At 44.6% G+C, this 18,217-nt stretch overlaps 1 protein-coding gene across 1 annotated transcript in view; it reads right to left on the reverse strand.

Annotated features, from left to right (window-relative positions):
* The window catches only part of T265_02450 (hypothetical protein), a gene marked incomplete at both ends in the record, with an annotated part of 18,798 nt that extends 1,331 nt beyond the window's left edge, over positions 1-17,467 (reverse strand). Inside the window, 8 exons of the mRNA XM_009166699.1 lie at positions 1,065-1,229; positions 3,729-3,821; positions 4,608-4,960; positions 5,558-5,725; positions 11,492-11,634; positions 12,891-13,471; positions 16,944-17,009; positions 17,045-17,467. Coding sequence (XP_009164963.1) covers positions 1,065-1,229; positions 3,729-3,821; positions 4,608-4,960; positions 5,558-5,725; positions 11,492-11,634; positions 12,891-13,471; positions 16,944-17,009; positions 17,045-17,467 — 1,992 coding nt within the window. The remainder of the gene's footprint in view (positions 1-1,064; positions 1,230-3,728; positions 3,822-4,607; positions 4,961-5,557; positions 5,726-11,491; positions 11,635-12,890; positions 13,472-16,943; positions 17,010-17,044) is intronic.
* Positions 17,468-18,217: the final 750 nt, after the last annotated feature.

Here is an 18,217-nt window from a genome sequence, read left to right on the forward strand (position 1 = left end):
GAATAACTAATCGCGGTCAAAGGTCATCCCCGGCTACCAGCACGTATATCAACACACGCAACACTACTGAACGCACAACCACTAACCCACCGCTACGCACAACTACGCACTGATGATGTCACCTCGATTGGTGATGAAACGCTTGCAACCAAATCGCCCAGCTCAGCGAACCAGCCAACGACACTTTACAGTGCTTTCCCCGAGGAAGGAACCGGTAGCAAGAGCTTATGTTGTGTGTGAATCCGACGTAGACCGTGTAGTTGTGGTTTAATTGTAAGTTACCAACGCAAAGAAATAAGGACAGAAAATACACGGACCGAAGGCGACATATTGCAATTGTTTGGCCTACATAAAGTACTCAAGAATGAGTCACAAGCTGACACAGAGGTGAACTTCCTTGATGAGAGATAATGTTGCTGTACCTATGAATATGAAAACGACAGCCATTTGCATGTAAGACACCATCATACGCGTGTCACAAAAGAGAGTACAACTAAGCCTTCGTGCCCTTTCGTAATACAAGTTTAGAAACACAAAACGTCTTGTGTTTGATTGTTCTAAATGGACTCTTCTGAGGGGATCGATGCACGAATACCCTGGCCCAGTGAGGTCGCTGAATATCACTACCCCCAGTAAAATTGCCAAGGTGACAGGTGTCAACCTGTTGAAGACGGAATAAGCAAAGCCGGTGATCACGGTCCCAGTACACCTGATAACGCATGTAGCGATGGGCTATAAAACGTGCGCCGATGGCAGTCGCCCAATGGTAGTAAACGGTTCACTTTTTGCTACTTCTTGCACTAGTCGATTACATTAGAAGAAACCGTAGTAACGGAATTCCCGATAGAGTATCATACAGACAGAATTTACATGTAGTTGTGATGGAGGATTAACGCAATCAAATAACTGAGTAAAAGGGATACCAGAATCAAGGGATAAACGGAGCATCAAAACAAAAGCGCCAAACGGGACTGAATACGAGTTACTGAGTTCAGAAAAGGAACGCGCAACAGACAAGGCCGAGAATACGAATGAAGCTAGTCCTAGTCCAGGTCAGTACTCACAGGCTGCCAATCCGCTTCATCACGTGGCGGGGGGTATTTGAAGTTGGGCCCGAAGTTTACTGAAACTGTCGCAGACCGGTAGATCGAGATTGCGGGATAGTAGAGGCCGGCATAGATGTCAGTAAACGCAGTACCTTGACATTCACCATTTCGATAGAAAGTGATCTGCATGAAGGGGTGAAGCACCGAGTTAGAGGTATGCGAAGTACAAGCAAAATCTGTGAAAATGCCACAGAATTTAGAGGGAATAAGCCAATGGGATCCAGGCCAAACCTAATCACCATGGGCTCGTCACCAGTATCAACTGATGAATGGTAACTCATATCGAAGTATTGTGGGGGACAGTAAAACGAAAATATTTTAGCAACGCAATCACTTTCGGCAGACTTCTGAAAAACGCAGCCAGGTGGGTTCTCTGTTACCAGTGCTCGCACGATGGAAGAAACGGTTAGAGAAGTTGCATATGTCTTCACTAACGAGGAGCATTCTGTTTCCCTTTCTCTCCAAAAATGCCCTGGTATTTTGTTTCGCGATAGGTTCATTGCTTCTTTGGGATAGATTCATAGCCGATCTGGCATTCCGTCAGCTGATTTTCGGCGAATGCGAATTTTGCTGTCTGAGAAGTAGGGGTTGACCGACGTGTTGGCCACCAACATAAGACTGGTAAAACACGTCATAGAGAGACACATATCACACACATAGTGATCAAACAGGAACCATTCTCCAAAACAGCCACATAAGCATACTGACAAATTCGGTGGCGGTAGTTAGATGGAATGGAGTTTCATGAAGATACCAAAAGAGTTAGAGGCACCAGCAAGATGTTCGTCACATAATAGGTAGTTTTAGTAATCTGTTTAGCTCCAAACTTCAGCATCATCTTCTCCCACTATGTCGCTCGACCGATCTAAATGACGCGCTACAACAGCAACCATCCAACCTGCATCTGGACACCGTTCAAGCGAATTCGGACACAATACAACACATGCTGAAGAAACAGTTTTTGTTTAGCTCAAACTTCAGCATCATCTTCTCCCACTATGTCGCTCGACCGATCTAAATGACGCGCTACAACAGCAACCATCCAACCTGCATCTGGACACCGTTCAAGCGAATTCGGACACAATACAACACATGCTGAAGAAACAGTTTTCGCGGGAAGTGTATTTGGAGATATCTGGGAAAGAGGGACTAGACCAACTCAACTTAATGAAAAGGTAAAAGAATGATTCCACTTAACATCAAGCTTCTAATAGTCCGGCAAACCTCTGGTATAGCAGGCTTCTAGTTACATTTCAAAAATTCGTCTGGCTTTTTGTGAGAAATGTTTCAAACCAAAACAGCTTGCATACAACATGTACTGATGTTTGACGGTCAATTAGGCAGGTTCATAAACCCGAGCGTGTCGGCATTTTAGCCCTGAGCAACTGACACATTGGCTAGCGTGTTACCACTGATCAACCAGTGCACGCTGTACGAACGCGAGCTAGCCTTCCTACATAGGCAGGCAAGTCCAAGCTTAAGCGATGTGTGTGGTTCGCCCGGCGCCTCAGGCGGCAGCCAGGACATTATCTTCATTGTGTAGGATGATGACTACCTGTCAGGACTTTGTGGGCAGGTGGGACTATTGAAATTTCAAACCTGCTGGAAAATTTCGACTAGTTGTAAGTACTTGGTAGGATTGGTAAAGCCATATGTGTAATTTTGTTTGGACAGTCCTTTTGTTCTCCCTGGAGAGGTAGTGGTAACGTGATAAGTGCGCACGTCAGATGATAGAAGTTTAAACCCGAATATGGTCAGGAATGTATGCTACCGCTGAGCTCCAATTAGAGTGAAACGAGAGCAGCGTCTTTCTCCTCTCTTTTGGTGTGGAACAATCAGAACAATCGCACCAAGAGAAGCTTACGACCGTCCAAGTTTCACACACCTCGTCAAACTTCGAAATCAATCATCCGGGAAAATCAAGGACCCACAAACAACAGGTGTGCTTGTGGAAGAGAAATCTGCAAAACTTGTGTCACACGATACCCATCCCCTTTCCCCAAGGACGATGTAATTATAAACAATAAGTAAGGAGCGAACTCCGTGGAAAAGAATCTTTGTCTATGGAAATTCTCTCTCGCCTCTTTTAGCTTACTCTATTTGGAATCGAACTTTATGTCGCCATTCTAGTTAGATTGTGGACTTCAGATGACAAGCCCTCTTCTATCGTCTGTTTCGATCAGCTACGGACTCATTTTCCCGTCTCTCGATTCCCCACACTTTCTCACACTTGTACACCGGATTGACCTCTAGTCTTAGCCCTCGATTGATATGGAGGCCCGATGGGCACGCGTAAAAGCTGGCATTAATGGAATCCAGAAAGAAGGATAATTACAAGCGCTTCCCATTCTGCAAAAGGCTGTTTTGGCGATCCGGGTCCAGATGTGGAAACGAAAGTCGGCGACCGAAGAGCGACCCCGGAGATGAGGATATTGCTTACTTGGAAGGAAATTCCATATCCCTAATACGTTGTGCAGTGTGAACGGCAAACGGTTGGTTTTGTAACATGCAAAAACTGGCACTCGCAGCTCACATAAGTCATACGATCATACCATAGAAGAGAGGAAGTTGAGAATGAATTCGCTGATTGTTTACCAAACCTTCCCGAAGAGTGAAGCTTACTTTACTTCCAGGTAGTGCCCGAAGTGCCTTCTCTGCCTTGGTCGGTTCATCCTTCTCCTCGAAGTAATATGAATTACGGAATTTGATCAGAGGCTATCAGAGAGGAAAGGAGAGGGGCACAATGAGAGTTTGTAACTAGATAATCATTCACATCGGTACAGTCGAATCATTCAAGAAGACGCATCTGAGACAAGGATGAGACGTCAATCATTTATTGAGGAAGTAACCCTGCTTTCCAAAAAATCGTGGAAAGCAAGGTTGGTAATGAAACACAATGAAAGATGAAACCGCCTGTGTTCCTCGAAATTCACGCTAACGTTAGTTGTCGCTTCTTTCAGAATTGCTGTAAACTTGACCACCAAACAGTCTGAACCACATCAACTAGCTACCGCCTAGTCAAAGTAACCGCGATTCCACGGTGAAGCTAGGGACAAACAAAGTACGACAAACTATACAGTCCCAATCAAAAAAGAGCACTCCACCTCTTATGTAAGCAAGGTTTCCTTATCAGGTACTGTTTGACTTCTTGCGTATTGTGATGCGTATTGTGAGTCAATTCAACAGAACGGTAAATGAACACGTTCATATTCGTGTTAGCCCATCCAACTGATGGTCTTTTTCGTTTCCCAAGGCATTACGGTTGGCATTATCTCCATCAAATGCTATACTACTGTATTGATGAGACAGCTGCAGAGTTTATCACTCCTGCGAGCCCAGTCCGTATGGGGATCAAGCTCAAGACATCCAAATGCAAGTCCACGATAATATCTACTGGGTGACCAGGGTAGTACACCTAGTTTAGCGGGAAAAATAAAGTCGTATTCACTTAATGTAAAAATGGAGACAATGACAGCCGAAGAGCAATCATTATTGACTTACACGATCCTTGTAGGTTTCCAATAACTGGTTGACCATCAAAGGACGCGTTTTTGAACCTACATTAGTTGAGCGACCCGATGCGGCGTTTACTTTGGCAAGCGCTTCGCTGACTGAAAGCGATTCAGCAGAGTCCATACTATCTGTTGGCTCGTTTGGTTTGGTTGGCTTATTTTCCGAAGACGTCAAGGCATTGCCCGTGTTTGTGGGCAAATGAATCATACAGCCAATAACATCATCCTTCGAGTAGCCCGAATCAGCATAGTGTCGACCACGTGAATCGTGAAATACAGTACCAAAGCGAGATCGCCAGGAGTAGCTGAACTTGTCATAACCACAAGGTGCTTGCAAGTTTCCTGAAATTCAGAAGATGACGGTCATCAGTGATAAATACGGAAAGCGATTTTGTTGGTATGTGGTATGAATACACATCGAACAGAATACATTCATGGCCTTCTGTCTAACAATTCTATGGCAATAGCGTAATCAACCTCCGACCGCAAACTCTGAAACGCAATAACTCAGACTACAATTAAGCTGTCCTCACCACCGAGTTGGTCAGTTCGAAACAGATTCGTTTAGCTATAATCGCAGAAAACAGCGGAATGTTAGCGTGATTTTCTGGTCAGGTATAAAGAAGTGGCCGTCGAACAGGAGTAGATCATGTTCCCTCATGCGTTATTCTAGTAGTTTGTGAACACAAAACTGGGTCCTAGATTTTAAAAATAATTCTATTCGAAAGGGGTGCGTGGACTTGAACTAGAGGAAACGGAAGAGAAGCGAACTAGAGACAAAGCAGTGGTTGAAAATGCCTTACCCAACCAACCCTAAGCGACATAACGGTAGGTCATCCTTTTCCATGGGCCCTGTAATTTACGTGACAACTGTGCGTCAAAATGACGTCAAATGTAAAAGATATAACAAAGCGCACCGAAAAAGTCAAACAGATTTACCTAAAACTTGGGACCAACCAATCCTAGTGGCTGCACCTTCTGGTTGGTCCGTTATCGTTGCTTCAAAGTACCAAGTTCCAGTATGAACACCATGAGTTGCGCGTGCCATACAGTAACCTTTGTCCCCAGTGATCATCAATTGTGATTCGTGAAGCTTCAAATGATTGGCTGCAAAGAGATAGAACAGAAAACCAACTGCTCGGTCCAGAGCAAACCTGAGAGAGAATGACTATATTCAAGTAGTTATTTTACTCGACACCGGGACACTTAAATGCTGTGGTTTATCACCCTAAGGGTGGTCAACTTAAATGACCAACTTCCCCATACGCTGAGACAATGGAACAACCGGAAAAAATGAGCATACATAAAGGCAACAAACGACCGCAAGGGAAAGTGTATAGCATTCGGCAGAAAATCCAAAAATTACCATCGTGCATCCCTGTTCAAGCTACATAAAGCCTGGAATTTCGCAGAAATTTCGGACTCTTGTGCACTTTATTAGTTAAAGTTTGAAAACGATAACGTTGTAATCTTTGTTTGGAGTAAACTGCAGATAATACAGTAGTATCAACTATATGTTGTTACAAATATTTCGCCCATATTCGTGAATTGACACCCCGAAGCAGAGTTGCGATCCGTTTCGAGATTTGCGTGTCACACTGAACTATGATAATGGAATCTAATGCGGGATAGATAAAACTCAAGGAAACATCAAAACCGAGAAGTTCAGCTGGGTTCAAGTGAGTCTGGCGAAAAACCAAATTAGTTTGCAAATGAGTGCATAATCGCTAGTTTCGTGCAATTTGATTTCAAGTAGAACATAAGGTTGACGGAAACTCGGGGACTGCGCCTACCTGAAGAGCCCCAAGAAGGGCGAAACCGGTCGTGGGCTGTTGAGGAGTTTTCAGCAATCTTATGAGTAGTGCAGTGCAAAGTGTATATGTATCGCGATATCTCGAATATCGTAGCGACTGAAACATGAGGCGGCCTAGTGCAGCACATTGAGTTGCCTAGAAACATCAAAACCAAGGGATTCAGCTGGGTTCCAGATGAGTCGCGCGAAAAAACCAAATTAGTTTGCAAATGAGTGTATATTCACTAAGACTGAAGGCAATTTGCACCGGAAAGTAGAATCGTCCGGGAATGTTGTATATCAGTGTTAACTCGACGTAAAGAAACCGGATAGTAGCCACAATCCATCAGCATACCTAAAAGTCCAGTTGGGTGGGGACAGCTAAACGGTTTTCCGAACGACCTACACAGCCCGTAAGGTATACCGAAAGCACGGTGATATAAATAACGAAAAAGCAGTTTGAGACAGAAGGCTTGAAAAACAGAAGGTTTGAAAACAGAAGGCCACTTTCAATATCGTTGCGGGTTGAACACTCCGGGGCGTCTAGAATGTGGGTCATTTACAAACAGCTAGAAAATAGCACCTAACAGTGTTACAAACAAGCCAAACCCATGTCACATCCCATGTACTATATCCAACCGTGATTTAGCTTGTTTTGGCCCAGAATTCATGGCCAACATCACCATTGGCACCCACATGCACACATGCCCATATCAAGCAGACTGACACTTTGTAGCATTTGCGAGTCCAACCACCGGTCTAGAAGTGGTCCCAACAGACCTACCGTCATCAGATGAGGTATGACAATATCCCCATAGTCCCCTGGTCAGTCCTACAAACCGCTGCTTTATATTCCGAAATTACCATCATCTCTGATACACAGCCGTGGCCGTAAACAAGTTAATGGCTAGCTGGGGATCACGTCATTCACAGAGCACTACACATGCGGTTTCAGCCTGAAAGGGATTTTATGGCCAGGTGGAGTGGAGATCAGCTAACCAGATCGTCCAAAGCGGGCACTTCCGAAGTTTAAGGCTTGGGAAGGTGAGGGGATGGGAGGAGATTTGCAAAACATAGTGAGTTTGAGGGGATATGAAATGGGATAATAATAATAATAATAATAATAATAATAATAATAATAATAATAATAAACATCAACTGCCGTTTGGGCAATATGGGTGGAATGGAGATGTTCAGAGCCTGTGTACTATGGCTAAACGAAGATAAAGCATTAGTGTGAACCACTCTGTCAAGTAGAGGTTCACCGGTGCTATGTGTATGTGTGAATGATTGGGCTGTGGGGCCAACCAAGTACTTCATTCACGGCGCATCTTCAGACCCACCACTTGATATGTGTGCGCTGTGCGCGTTAAGGGGATGCATAGTGATTCAAAACAGCGAGGAACTTAGGTTTCATTTTGGCTGAGGTTAGTTAAATCCAGTCAAAACAAGGCACCAGACATTAAATAGAGCTGACGGAGTTACTCAGGAATGGGGCCGGGCTTGAAGAACTAGGAATAATTTAGCTAGGTGGAAAAGCTTAAGGCCGGGGGGAGGAAATGGAACCAAGTCTGTGGGGACGGGCTTGACGACAACTTCGATGGAAGGCACTAGACATTCTATGCAATCCAGAGAGCGGAAGGTGTATTCGCCGGAAGTGAACGTCTGCATGAGAGATAGATAAAGCGGTAAATTATAACTAAGAACACTTAGGAGGGTGGTTGTCGCACTTGCGGAATAATGCTAAGGGTTTCAGTTGGGTAGGTGTAAGTGCTAGGACCCTGTTGGCTCCTCCCTCAGTTTGCTGGCTGCTTTCCAGATCAACACGCCAGGTAACCGGAAGTATCTGACAGCTACCGTAAATGGCCATCCAGTCCGTCTGCAGTTGGACACTGCGTCGGACATTACCATCATTTCGGAGAAGCTTTGCGCACGCTCGGGCAACCTCCGATCAGACAAGCAGCTCGAACTGCAACTAGTGCCCACGGTTGAGAGTTAAACCTTTCCGGTGAGCTCCAGTGCTGTGTATCTTTTCGAGGAACCACATTCGTGGGGTCGTGTTATATATGACAACAGCGCGCGGTACGTTCGAAATCGGTTTCGTTTTTCNGGGGGGGGGGGGGCGGGAAGAACTACGACCAAATCATCTATGCCAAAAACCTTCGCGGACTCATACTAAGCGTTTTCAATTGGCTCACAAATTTTTATGACATTATTTATTAAACCAACCGTTTCCATAAATAATCCCAGGCATCTTTGCGCCCAAAGCGCTTCAGGTCAAACAACGCTCAAAATCAGTCGCTAACGATATGAAAGAGGACTGTAAAATGGGGCTGCAAACTCTGACACGCCAAATTCACCGTAACTATCTCAAAGTGGAAACATTTTAAACGTCTATCTTCCTAGGTTTCCAAGTTATATTGTATTGAGGATGAAATGAACTGTCTATCGTTATCCGATGTTTAGCTGGTTCTCAGTGCTGTTCTATCTCGTTTCAGCCTGAACAAGCCGCTACAATTGAAGAATTCGCCCTTTGGACACTTGTGTGACACGTTCATGCCAAGTGACTAAGACTACTGACAAGCAAACTGATCAAATGCCTTCAGGAATACTTCAAAAAAGTTGTTCGGTTGGTTGCACCCATATGACAGTCACTAAATTTATCCGTCCGATATCTACCCCTCCGTACTACCTAGTATCTCATTTACTTCGACGTATTGCATCAGGCGCCATATTTTACTTACACCCTCCTATTTAACCTTCAGCTTGCTATCTTCGAATGCTGTGGCGTCTCTAGCTACTCTCACAACTAGAACAACAATTTCGCCAACAAAGTTTGAATATTAACTGGACCATTTCTCCTGCATCTCTCCACCTCCTGGACATAACTCTAGATCACATCGCCTCGATAACAAGCTGATTCGAGGATAATCGCATTGTAAAGTTCATAAATCACGGATGTTTTGTCAGCCAGATTTGTCAAAAGATTTGCCTCCAGATGGCTGTCCTGGTGGGTAAACGTTTCGGTTGAATAAGGGTCCAAGCTGGAATGACAGTTAGCGTGTCAAAGAGCGACTGTGAATGTACGCAAACGGTGACCTGTAATTTGAAAACAATTGTCAGATGGGTCACGAAAACCTATATGGGCTGGCGCTGTGGAATGAGCGTATGTTAGCGAACACGCCACCAGAACTGCACAGTTATATAACTGCTCAAAGATCTATTCAAAAACGCAATGAAAGGACCACATAATATTTTCCAAACAGTGGAATATGTTTAAAAAATCTCAAGAGTGTGTCCAATCTGAACGCAGCAGAATAGTCCAGACCCAATGGGCATAAACAAAAGCTCATGGCCTGACAAACATCCTCCAGAGAATTAGGAAAATGAAATGTCAAAGAAATGGTATACATCTGTCATTCCCACCTTTAAAAAAACAGTGATAGGACTGGATGTGCGAATCACTTTAAGCACCATCACTTTTGAGTTGATGGCAGATATCAGCTAACGCAGACTAACCAGCATTTGCGTCAGCCGTGAAAGTAAAGCAGGGTTGCTAAAGGATCGTAAACGCAGTAATCGCATGAAGGAAACTACTCACAAGGTTGCTGAAAACTCCTCGACAGTCCACGACTGGTTTCGTTCTTCTTGGGGCTTATCAGGTAGGCGCAGTCCCCAAGTTTCCGTCAACCTTATGTTCTACTTGAACCCAAATTAGACTGTTTCCAAGAAATACATTCATTTACAAATAAACTTGGTTTTCACGAGAGACTCAATTGAATCTCTCATTTGCATTAACCGCACTTTTAAATTGCGATAACTCGAGCACTACCAAACGTCGAAGTGAAAAAATGGTTACCTTCTTAGATCTGAAAATAGTGTTTAGCTCAGTCGACCGTGCTAACCTGTGGCCATGACCTTCCTTCAAACTTCACACCGAACTTCTCCAATCCCTATACTCAAACACCCATGGGAGCATGGGGCAACGGAGTACCTCTTTGAGTTCATCAGCCAGAATGGTGTTCGTCAGAGATTTTGCTGTCCTCCCTTTCCAATTACTGAAAGTGCACGCGGCGTGAAAACTTTTCTCGGAGTATGAGCGGCAGAAGTTTACCAACAAAACACGGGCCGGGAGGCTGTACCTGACCAGCACATCGCTCTAGATATCAGAAACCACGTTATCATCACAGGATTAATTATGTTGGCATCCGTCTTATGGGCGGACCGCTTAAGTAAACTACTCGCACGTGAGGAACTGGAACAAAATGAAGCACTCACTATCCATTGGTGAGATAATTTAGAGTCACAGTTTACTAGTCCGACCCCTATTCCAAGAAACACTCAATTCCAGTACAGAAGATCAGATGAGTTTCAGAAGTGGCAAATTTACTCCAATGTAATAACATTGTCACTGGCCTGAGTGTAACGGCCAACTGTCAGAAAGAACGATGGGTGATTCACGCACTACTACGTGACACAGTTACACCACTAGCTATTATGGACATTAACTGATATGATTTGACCAGTACTTTAACAAAGCAATTTGCTAAAGATGCAACATGATCGGAACGTGTATTAAAACCCTTGGACAAAAACACAAAGCAACACAGGGTGACTCAACGTCGAGCTCCTAGTACTTACCATTTTGTGTCAAAGATGAAAAACGTCTTCACCATACAATTGTTTTCATTTTTAATTCGCATTTAAGCCCGCCCCTATAAACTGGTCAGTAGAAAAATTACTCATTCGGTCAGAAGGACAGACACCAACGAAATGCATACGTATAAACCAGCACACCCTCACAGAATGATTTCCCACCATTCTGTTTAACACAGCTGATGTAGCCAAACTTACCGTTCCTTCATTAAAATTAACGTCTGAACATCATAGTTATATTGGATTATACATAAATTTACGGACAAGCTTCTACCACAGGAAGCAATACACTTAGATTGTTATCAGTCATCTGATAAGCATTCCGTGACCCCGAAAACTTGCTTTTAAGAACTGGAGACAGGCATAGCTTGCAACAGCAATATCCTTCAACGTACTTGACAATGCCTACACACTGGGCAACTTACCACGATCATTCAATGAAATGACAACTTGGGGGCTAAGATACACGCGATAAAATAGTCCAGGAATCGGTTTTCCAGCGGTATGCTCACATTCGTCCCAAAGATCTCGTCCGGAAGCATGTTTGTCTACCTCCACAAGTATGTATCTGTGAGCAAAAAAACAGGTTTGTTTAGATATCGAAAGCTCACCTTTGAACTACTTGTCTTTTTTAAGTAGGAGGATGTTAATGCAGATTGTTCCGTAACGGCCATAAGGGAGGATTTCATGAACCACACTACTTGAGCCCACCCTAAACGCCGATTACCAGCTTCCATAAAATGGTCAACTACAGATCCAATAGCAGCGCGGAGAAGAACAGCTATGAGGCTAGGACAGCTCACAATTTCGGGCGGGTGACCGTCCTAAAAGCAACCTAATTTTCCACCGACCCATCTATCATAGGTAACAGTTGTGAAGCCATTAGATGCGGCTACCGCGAGCTACTGCATCGGGCTTCTGTCAGTGTTAGGAGACGGTATGAGTTGTAAATACAATAATAGGGCGTCGGAGATACGAAAGTCCGGCTAGTCAACCAGCTGCAACGACACGTCAAATCGCACTCAAGCACGGTTCACACGGCCATTGTACAGAAAGCCCACAGTAAGCCTAGTTCAAACAAATGTAACAGACCTAACAGCTGATCTATCCATTTGGCAAGACACCAGCCTGGGTGCAAAGATGACACAACAGAATGGATAGGTTCAGTGTATAATTGGAGAAATCCGGGCTCCAGATATCACGGAGAAGTTTTGGCACCGTATGGAGTATAATCAGACGGTTTATATTTCAAAACAGAGTAGTAGGGCGTGATGCTATCGACCCAATATTTCGGTAACCGTGGGTAGCCTTTAACTGTCCACCGGCCAGGATAACTAATACATACCCAGCTTCGTTTACTCACCTTAAGCAAGAACTATGACAACGGACAACTCAATCACGACAAATGATTGTTTATTTGTTCTACTGCTTCGTTTACGTACACCCATAAGGTTGCAGAAAACTTGACAAAGGTTAACAGCGGTTGCCGAAAAGTGTTTTGAGTTGAGTTTATCGCTTACTACCTAGATTAAACCAAACTGTCACAAAACGGGGATCCAGAGGAAGCAGACAAGAAAGTAAGCAGGCATACCTAAATCGATAAATACCAGGGCTTAGTCCGCTCAACTCATTAAACAAGCAATTCGTAGAAAAAACTCCATCTACGTTTTCTCAAGAAAAGGAACTCTGGCGTCGAGGGCAAGTTTTACCTGAATCTCTTCGAAGCTACCTAAGACAACGCAAAATCCAATGTGCAATTCAAACAATTCAAAACAGACCAAGAAAACATGGATTCGAAGTGAAATAATGTGATAAGTACCTTACCTGTACCCCTCTTTGTTTAACGGATGGTCAATGGGGAATCCTAGAGCGTTCAACTTTGCTCGACCTTCGTCAGGACCACAAAACGGACCACCACCTACTGCAGCCGCGCCACATAGACCTGGAACTCCACCAGCACGACGGGTAGACCGAACCAAGCTGCCACCAAGCCCGCCACTTGTGACTGGCGCCCCAGTACCGTTAAGCCGCCCAGTACCGGTCCTCATTAGAAAATCTGTACTGGAGTCTAACCCGACACCCGTACCGGAGCCAACATGTTCCGCATTGAAGCCAGCAGCTGTTCCGTTACCACTCGGTCCGTAAACACCAGAAGACCCACTGGCACTAATTTGACCAGAAATAGCAGTTCCACTACCAGGTGATTTCCGTTTCCGCCAACCGACCACATCACCAGCACCATCCTGGTCAGCCGCAAAGCTGGCGGTGTTAGCATCAGCCGAGTCATTTAATCCCTGTCCAGAAGTCCCAAGTGCACTTGGGAGACCCAACTTGCTTATGTTGGTACGAAGTTGACTAGTAAGCGCCCGAAACCGATCGTAGCTCGGGCCCATTTTCCCTATATCCTGAGGGTCCATTGGCAAAAGATAGAAAAGGATGGTTAATACGGACAACAAAACTGATTGTGTTGTAAATCGACAGACAGTCCAGAAGTGACCTCGTGGTTCACAGTTCATTCACTAATAAGCCCGTATAATCAGGGATATCGAGGTTATGCGTCCCAAGGCCTAGTCCCAGATAAAAGGCTACGTGCTTCACAAGACGCGACAAAGGAAACACACTGAAAACCTATTTACCAAATAAATCATGTCATTGTGGCACTACAGCCAACAGGCTACGCTAGCTTAGCGGTTCAATCAATCTACCTATTCAGAATGGACAGAGAAGATCCAAGGAATGGAGCACCTTGACGGTGATTCCAATGTTCAGAAAGGGTGCAAGAAGGTTTGTGCGGAAACCAACCGGCTATCCGCATAGCGGCCAGAGCTTCCAAAGTGTTCGCAGGTTGATCATCATCGGAAGAACCAGATTCGGGAGAACTAAGCTGGGCTTCGTCATTCCCGAAAAGATATGTGGAATCAAAATACTTTGACGGACACTGGATAAGCCGACGACATTGCTTTCAGATCAGACCCTTAGGAAATGCAAACTAGTTTAAACAACCTAAATAATTATGCTGCACAGTATGCGCTTCGTATCTGTAAAATATAACGTGTTGCTACATGAGTGGGTGGGATCAAATCGACTGATGCGGTAGATAAGTCTACCTGGGCAGATTCATAGGTCCTGGTGGTCCGGAATCACTTCCCGGATCGGTAAGTGGTGGAGTTCGCTAAACTCCTACATTTATGGCACCGACGTGACATCAGCTTGACTGTCAATAGTAAAGTGTACCATGTCGCGGTTCGATGTTCTACTTTATGGATCAATGGTGTGGCCGCTGCGTGTGAAAGACCTTCGAAGGCTCTCCGTGATTGACCATCAGCTTCTTCAAATAATTGTCTGGTCTGGTGGGAACATCAGATCAGTCACGCTGAGGTAGACAGATCAGTTGATCACACTCCAAATGTTACGCTGGTTAGACCATGTACTTCGTCTGCCAGAGGGTCGTTTGCCCCGTACAGCGTTCTTAGCCTAGTCTTGTACTGGATTGGCGGTCTGTCAATGACCTGGCAACCAAGCATTAAAGCTAGTGAGAGTCAACTCAGTTGCATTGGCAACTGCCATATTCTGGGATGGGGACCGCGTGACAGAAGTGGCAGTGTTACGCAGCTACGCAACCTTCGCTGCGTACTCCCCGGCATACCAGACAAATAGAATCACTCGACATCAACAAAGTGTGTGGCTCTTAGTCCCATGTTCTCCTACGTTGAAGAGTGCTACAGAGGCACTCTTTTGACGATTATTAGTCCGCGCAAGCTAGTCCAAATAGAATCCGGAAGTCGATGCATGATTACGCTTAGGTTCACGCCCTCAAAGTGCAGTCGTACTTCAAGATCCCCCATTTTCTTGGGCTTCTATGGATGGAAATTTAGAAGACACCTTTGCCCACCAGACACTACCAGAGCTGCCGACTATCGACAGAATCAAAAGAAGCTTTAAAATCAAGAAAAACGACGAACGTGGGACGTGTGAAGGAATGACGCCGTTCAGGGATTTGTTACAAGGTAAAGCCATAGTCGACGCATCCTCGGCCAGGGCGAAACCCAGCTTGATTTTCAGGAATCCGTCTCTCCCGGAATCCATCGAACTGTGCAAAACAATACAAGAGTACTTTAGATGAGACGAATACCAGGCTGGTATCACGATGGTTTTCACTGACGTACAACCAGGCCTGTGCTTCTGAAGGCTACCCATTGCAGGTTCAAAATGGGGTTTACAGTGAGGGGCAGCCAAATTCTATCTTTGTCGTGTGTTTGCTGCTGTGGGTTAAATTGTCCGACGCGCGCTCAAACGTGAGATGTAGAGATTAGAGTTCCAAGCACAGTTGCCAGCTGCACTGAAGATCCTGATCCTCCTGATACGGCCCAACCTAACTGTGTACCTTATTACACTTAGTGGTGATCGTTCCGAAAGCTGGCTCGAATGAACGGGAGTAATTTTATCATTTGCTTCCAGCGCTAAGAAACAGATTCACAGCATAGTGGCCACGAGTACTGCGCAAACTGAACAACACCAAGCCAGTGGTGCTCTTTCTTACCGACGGAAACAGTTTCAACCGATGACGCAACAAGATAAAGTTTTGAGCTCTTTCGCTGCATCAGCCTTTGGAAACCACAGAAACATAACACTAGAATGGAATTTCGATTGGTGACGCAATATTATGCACACGAGTGTAACCATGCGTTAAAAAATCTAATGTAGCTGCGTGAGCATCTACGAAATCTTCCATAAACAGATGGATACCAAAGTTACCTAGTCTAAAAAGACGGTCCCTTCCCTGATCTCTTGGAGGCCGGTTTGATTTACGGAACATGCGGAAAACACAGCGTGTTTTAATGGATGATGTTGGAATGAGAACGCACCTTATGTTTAGGGGCCCTGTGAATGTGTCTGAAATGTTACGGTTATATGGACGGATCACCAGAGCGGCTTCAGACGGGTTTCTGTAGAGAGTGCGTGCAATGGTCTCAGAGCTAGCTGTAGTCCAGTGGAATATTGCATCAATGTCATGTGAGCACCTTAAAATCCCTTGATGGAAATACACATTTGCTGTGTTTTGGATCCCGCACCATGCTCAAATACAGATCTCTGGTTCCATCCTAGATGACCCTTACTGATTGGGTTGCCCTACGTTTACCACGGTTACATTGTTTCTGAACAAGAAATATGGTCTTGGTACGTCGGGGTGGTGTCACAGTATTGTTGCAGAGGATTCAGTGTCAAAGGTGGGGGGTCGTGTTTAATTAGGATGGATAAAAAAGTTCTTCCTCTCAAGAGACAGAACAACTAAGACCAGTTCCCTGGTATAGGGACCTACTGCTTTTGGTGGCAAATTACACACTTGATGACTACTGGTCATGGTGTGAATGGAGATCCATCCCACGAAATGCTAATACCTGTCCGTGACTCTGAAATTTCCATAACGATTTCCAATTTATAGCGTTTAGTGGGCACCCGCTGTGAGTTACTTTCATCCAACCAAATGATCAGTGGTTCGCAGATATCGTTGTCCAGCTTAACTGTCATCACTCAGGGATCCTCGAAATAAATTTTGTTTCGGTAACAATCTAGCAGATGTTTTAAATTATTTCATTACTATACAGTCGAATAGAATTTCCCCTACAGAAAGCTTTGTTTCGGTAACAATCTAGCAGATGTTTTAAATTATTTCATTACTATACAGTCGAATAGTATTTCCACAGACAGGAAGCTCGAGTTTTTGTCACTTCAAAATTTGTGCTTTCCGGTTGCAATCTCGGTATAAAAAAACGACAAAGTGTATCGTTCTTATTGTACCCCAGAGGCGCCGTGAGACTACTAGGAGCGAATTTCGGCAACGCAGAGAAAGCTACAAGGAAAATGTTCGGTGCTTACCGTATTTGAAAGGCATACGACCAAATCCTCGCCGACATCAACTGTCTTGAAAGCATCGCTGCTAGTCTGTAAGAATGTTAGACAGAATGCTACATATCTACCAAAGTTTTGTGTATGTTCGGATACCATGAGTTGTTGGACTTTCGTGGTTGTGTGGTCAGTTCCTCCCAGAATTCTTCCAGAAAGGGGATCAGCTCTTTTTCTTTCGAGAAATATAACCGCCCGCCATGTCTCCACATCAGGTTGGCTAGTGCCGTTTGGCACATCACTGCAAAGTTCGCTTGTTTCCTTGAGAAGACCTCTTCACCATTAGAATTACACTTCTTGCACATAAAGTGGTAGGCCGTTAGAAATGGCAAGGATTTTCTACATAATTTAAGGAGGGGTGAACGGCAAAATACAACTAACCCTATGTTGAAAGCAATGCAGTCTAGGTGAAACCATTTATAACAGACGCTGCACTGGAAGTCTGCGACACTGAAGTCTCTAGGTCTTGAACTGACACAAGCTATAGGCTGCTCCATACGTACTTACCAGTAGCATTGAGGGCCAGGTGGAACATCGATTGTGATAACTTTACCTAGGTGTTGCTCGGGTTGCTGAACTGAAAGTTCCGGCTTATTGGGAGCATTAGTGTCCGTGGCCCCAACTGCTTCAACTTTGGCCGAATCTCCCTTTAATGGTCAAGAAATTAAATAACGTAACTTACCATCAAAGCTTACAAAGCAGGGAAGTGCAAAAGGATATTAATATGCCTCCGGAAGAGCTGGGCACAAAGGATACCTTCCGAGATAGCAGAGATGCGCGACCGGTCACCTGTGCAAGAACGACACAAAATGCCCGACAAGGGGGCTAAAATAAAGAAGACACGTAAGCTTACAAGAGAAACACTGTGGAGGCATCTCTACTCGAAGAACAAATGCAAAAGAACAGTAGAAGAAACTGATAAACATGGTAAGAAGCCACGTTAGTACCACTAATGACATGGCTAAGGGCGTTTTATGAGATCACAAGCAGGCCTTCTTTAGTGAGCGTAAGAAACCAGATAGTACAAAAACATCACCAACACGTCAATTAGCAGTGAACGCAAAAATGAACGAAAATGGTTGTGAATCCGTAGTCAATCGGCAGCTACTATAAATAACAGGCTCTGGAACATTACGGAAAGCAGTCACGATCAATGCGTAGAGGTAGAACGGAGATGGCCACTGGAAAACTCCCCAAATAGGGTCCACAACCAACTTTTTTATAAGTCAGGTTATACCGGTGAATAA

Source organism: Opisthorchis viverrini (assembly GCF_000715545.1).
Source record: "Opisthorchis viverrini unplaced genomic scaffold opera_v5_30, whole genome shotgun sequence".
Classification (NCBI taxonomy): domain Eukaryota; kingdom Metazoa; phylum Platyhelminthes; class Trematoda; order Opisthorchiida; family Opisthorchiidae; genus Opisthorchis; species Opisthorchis viverrini.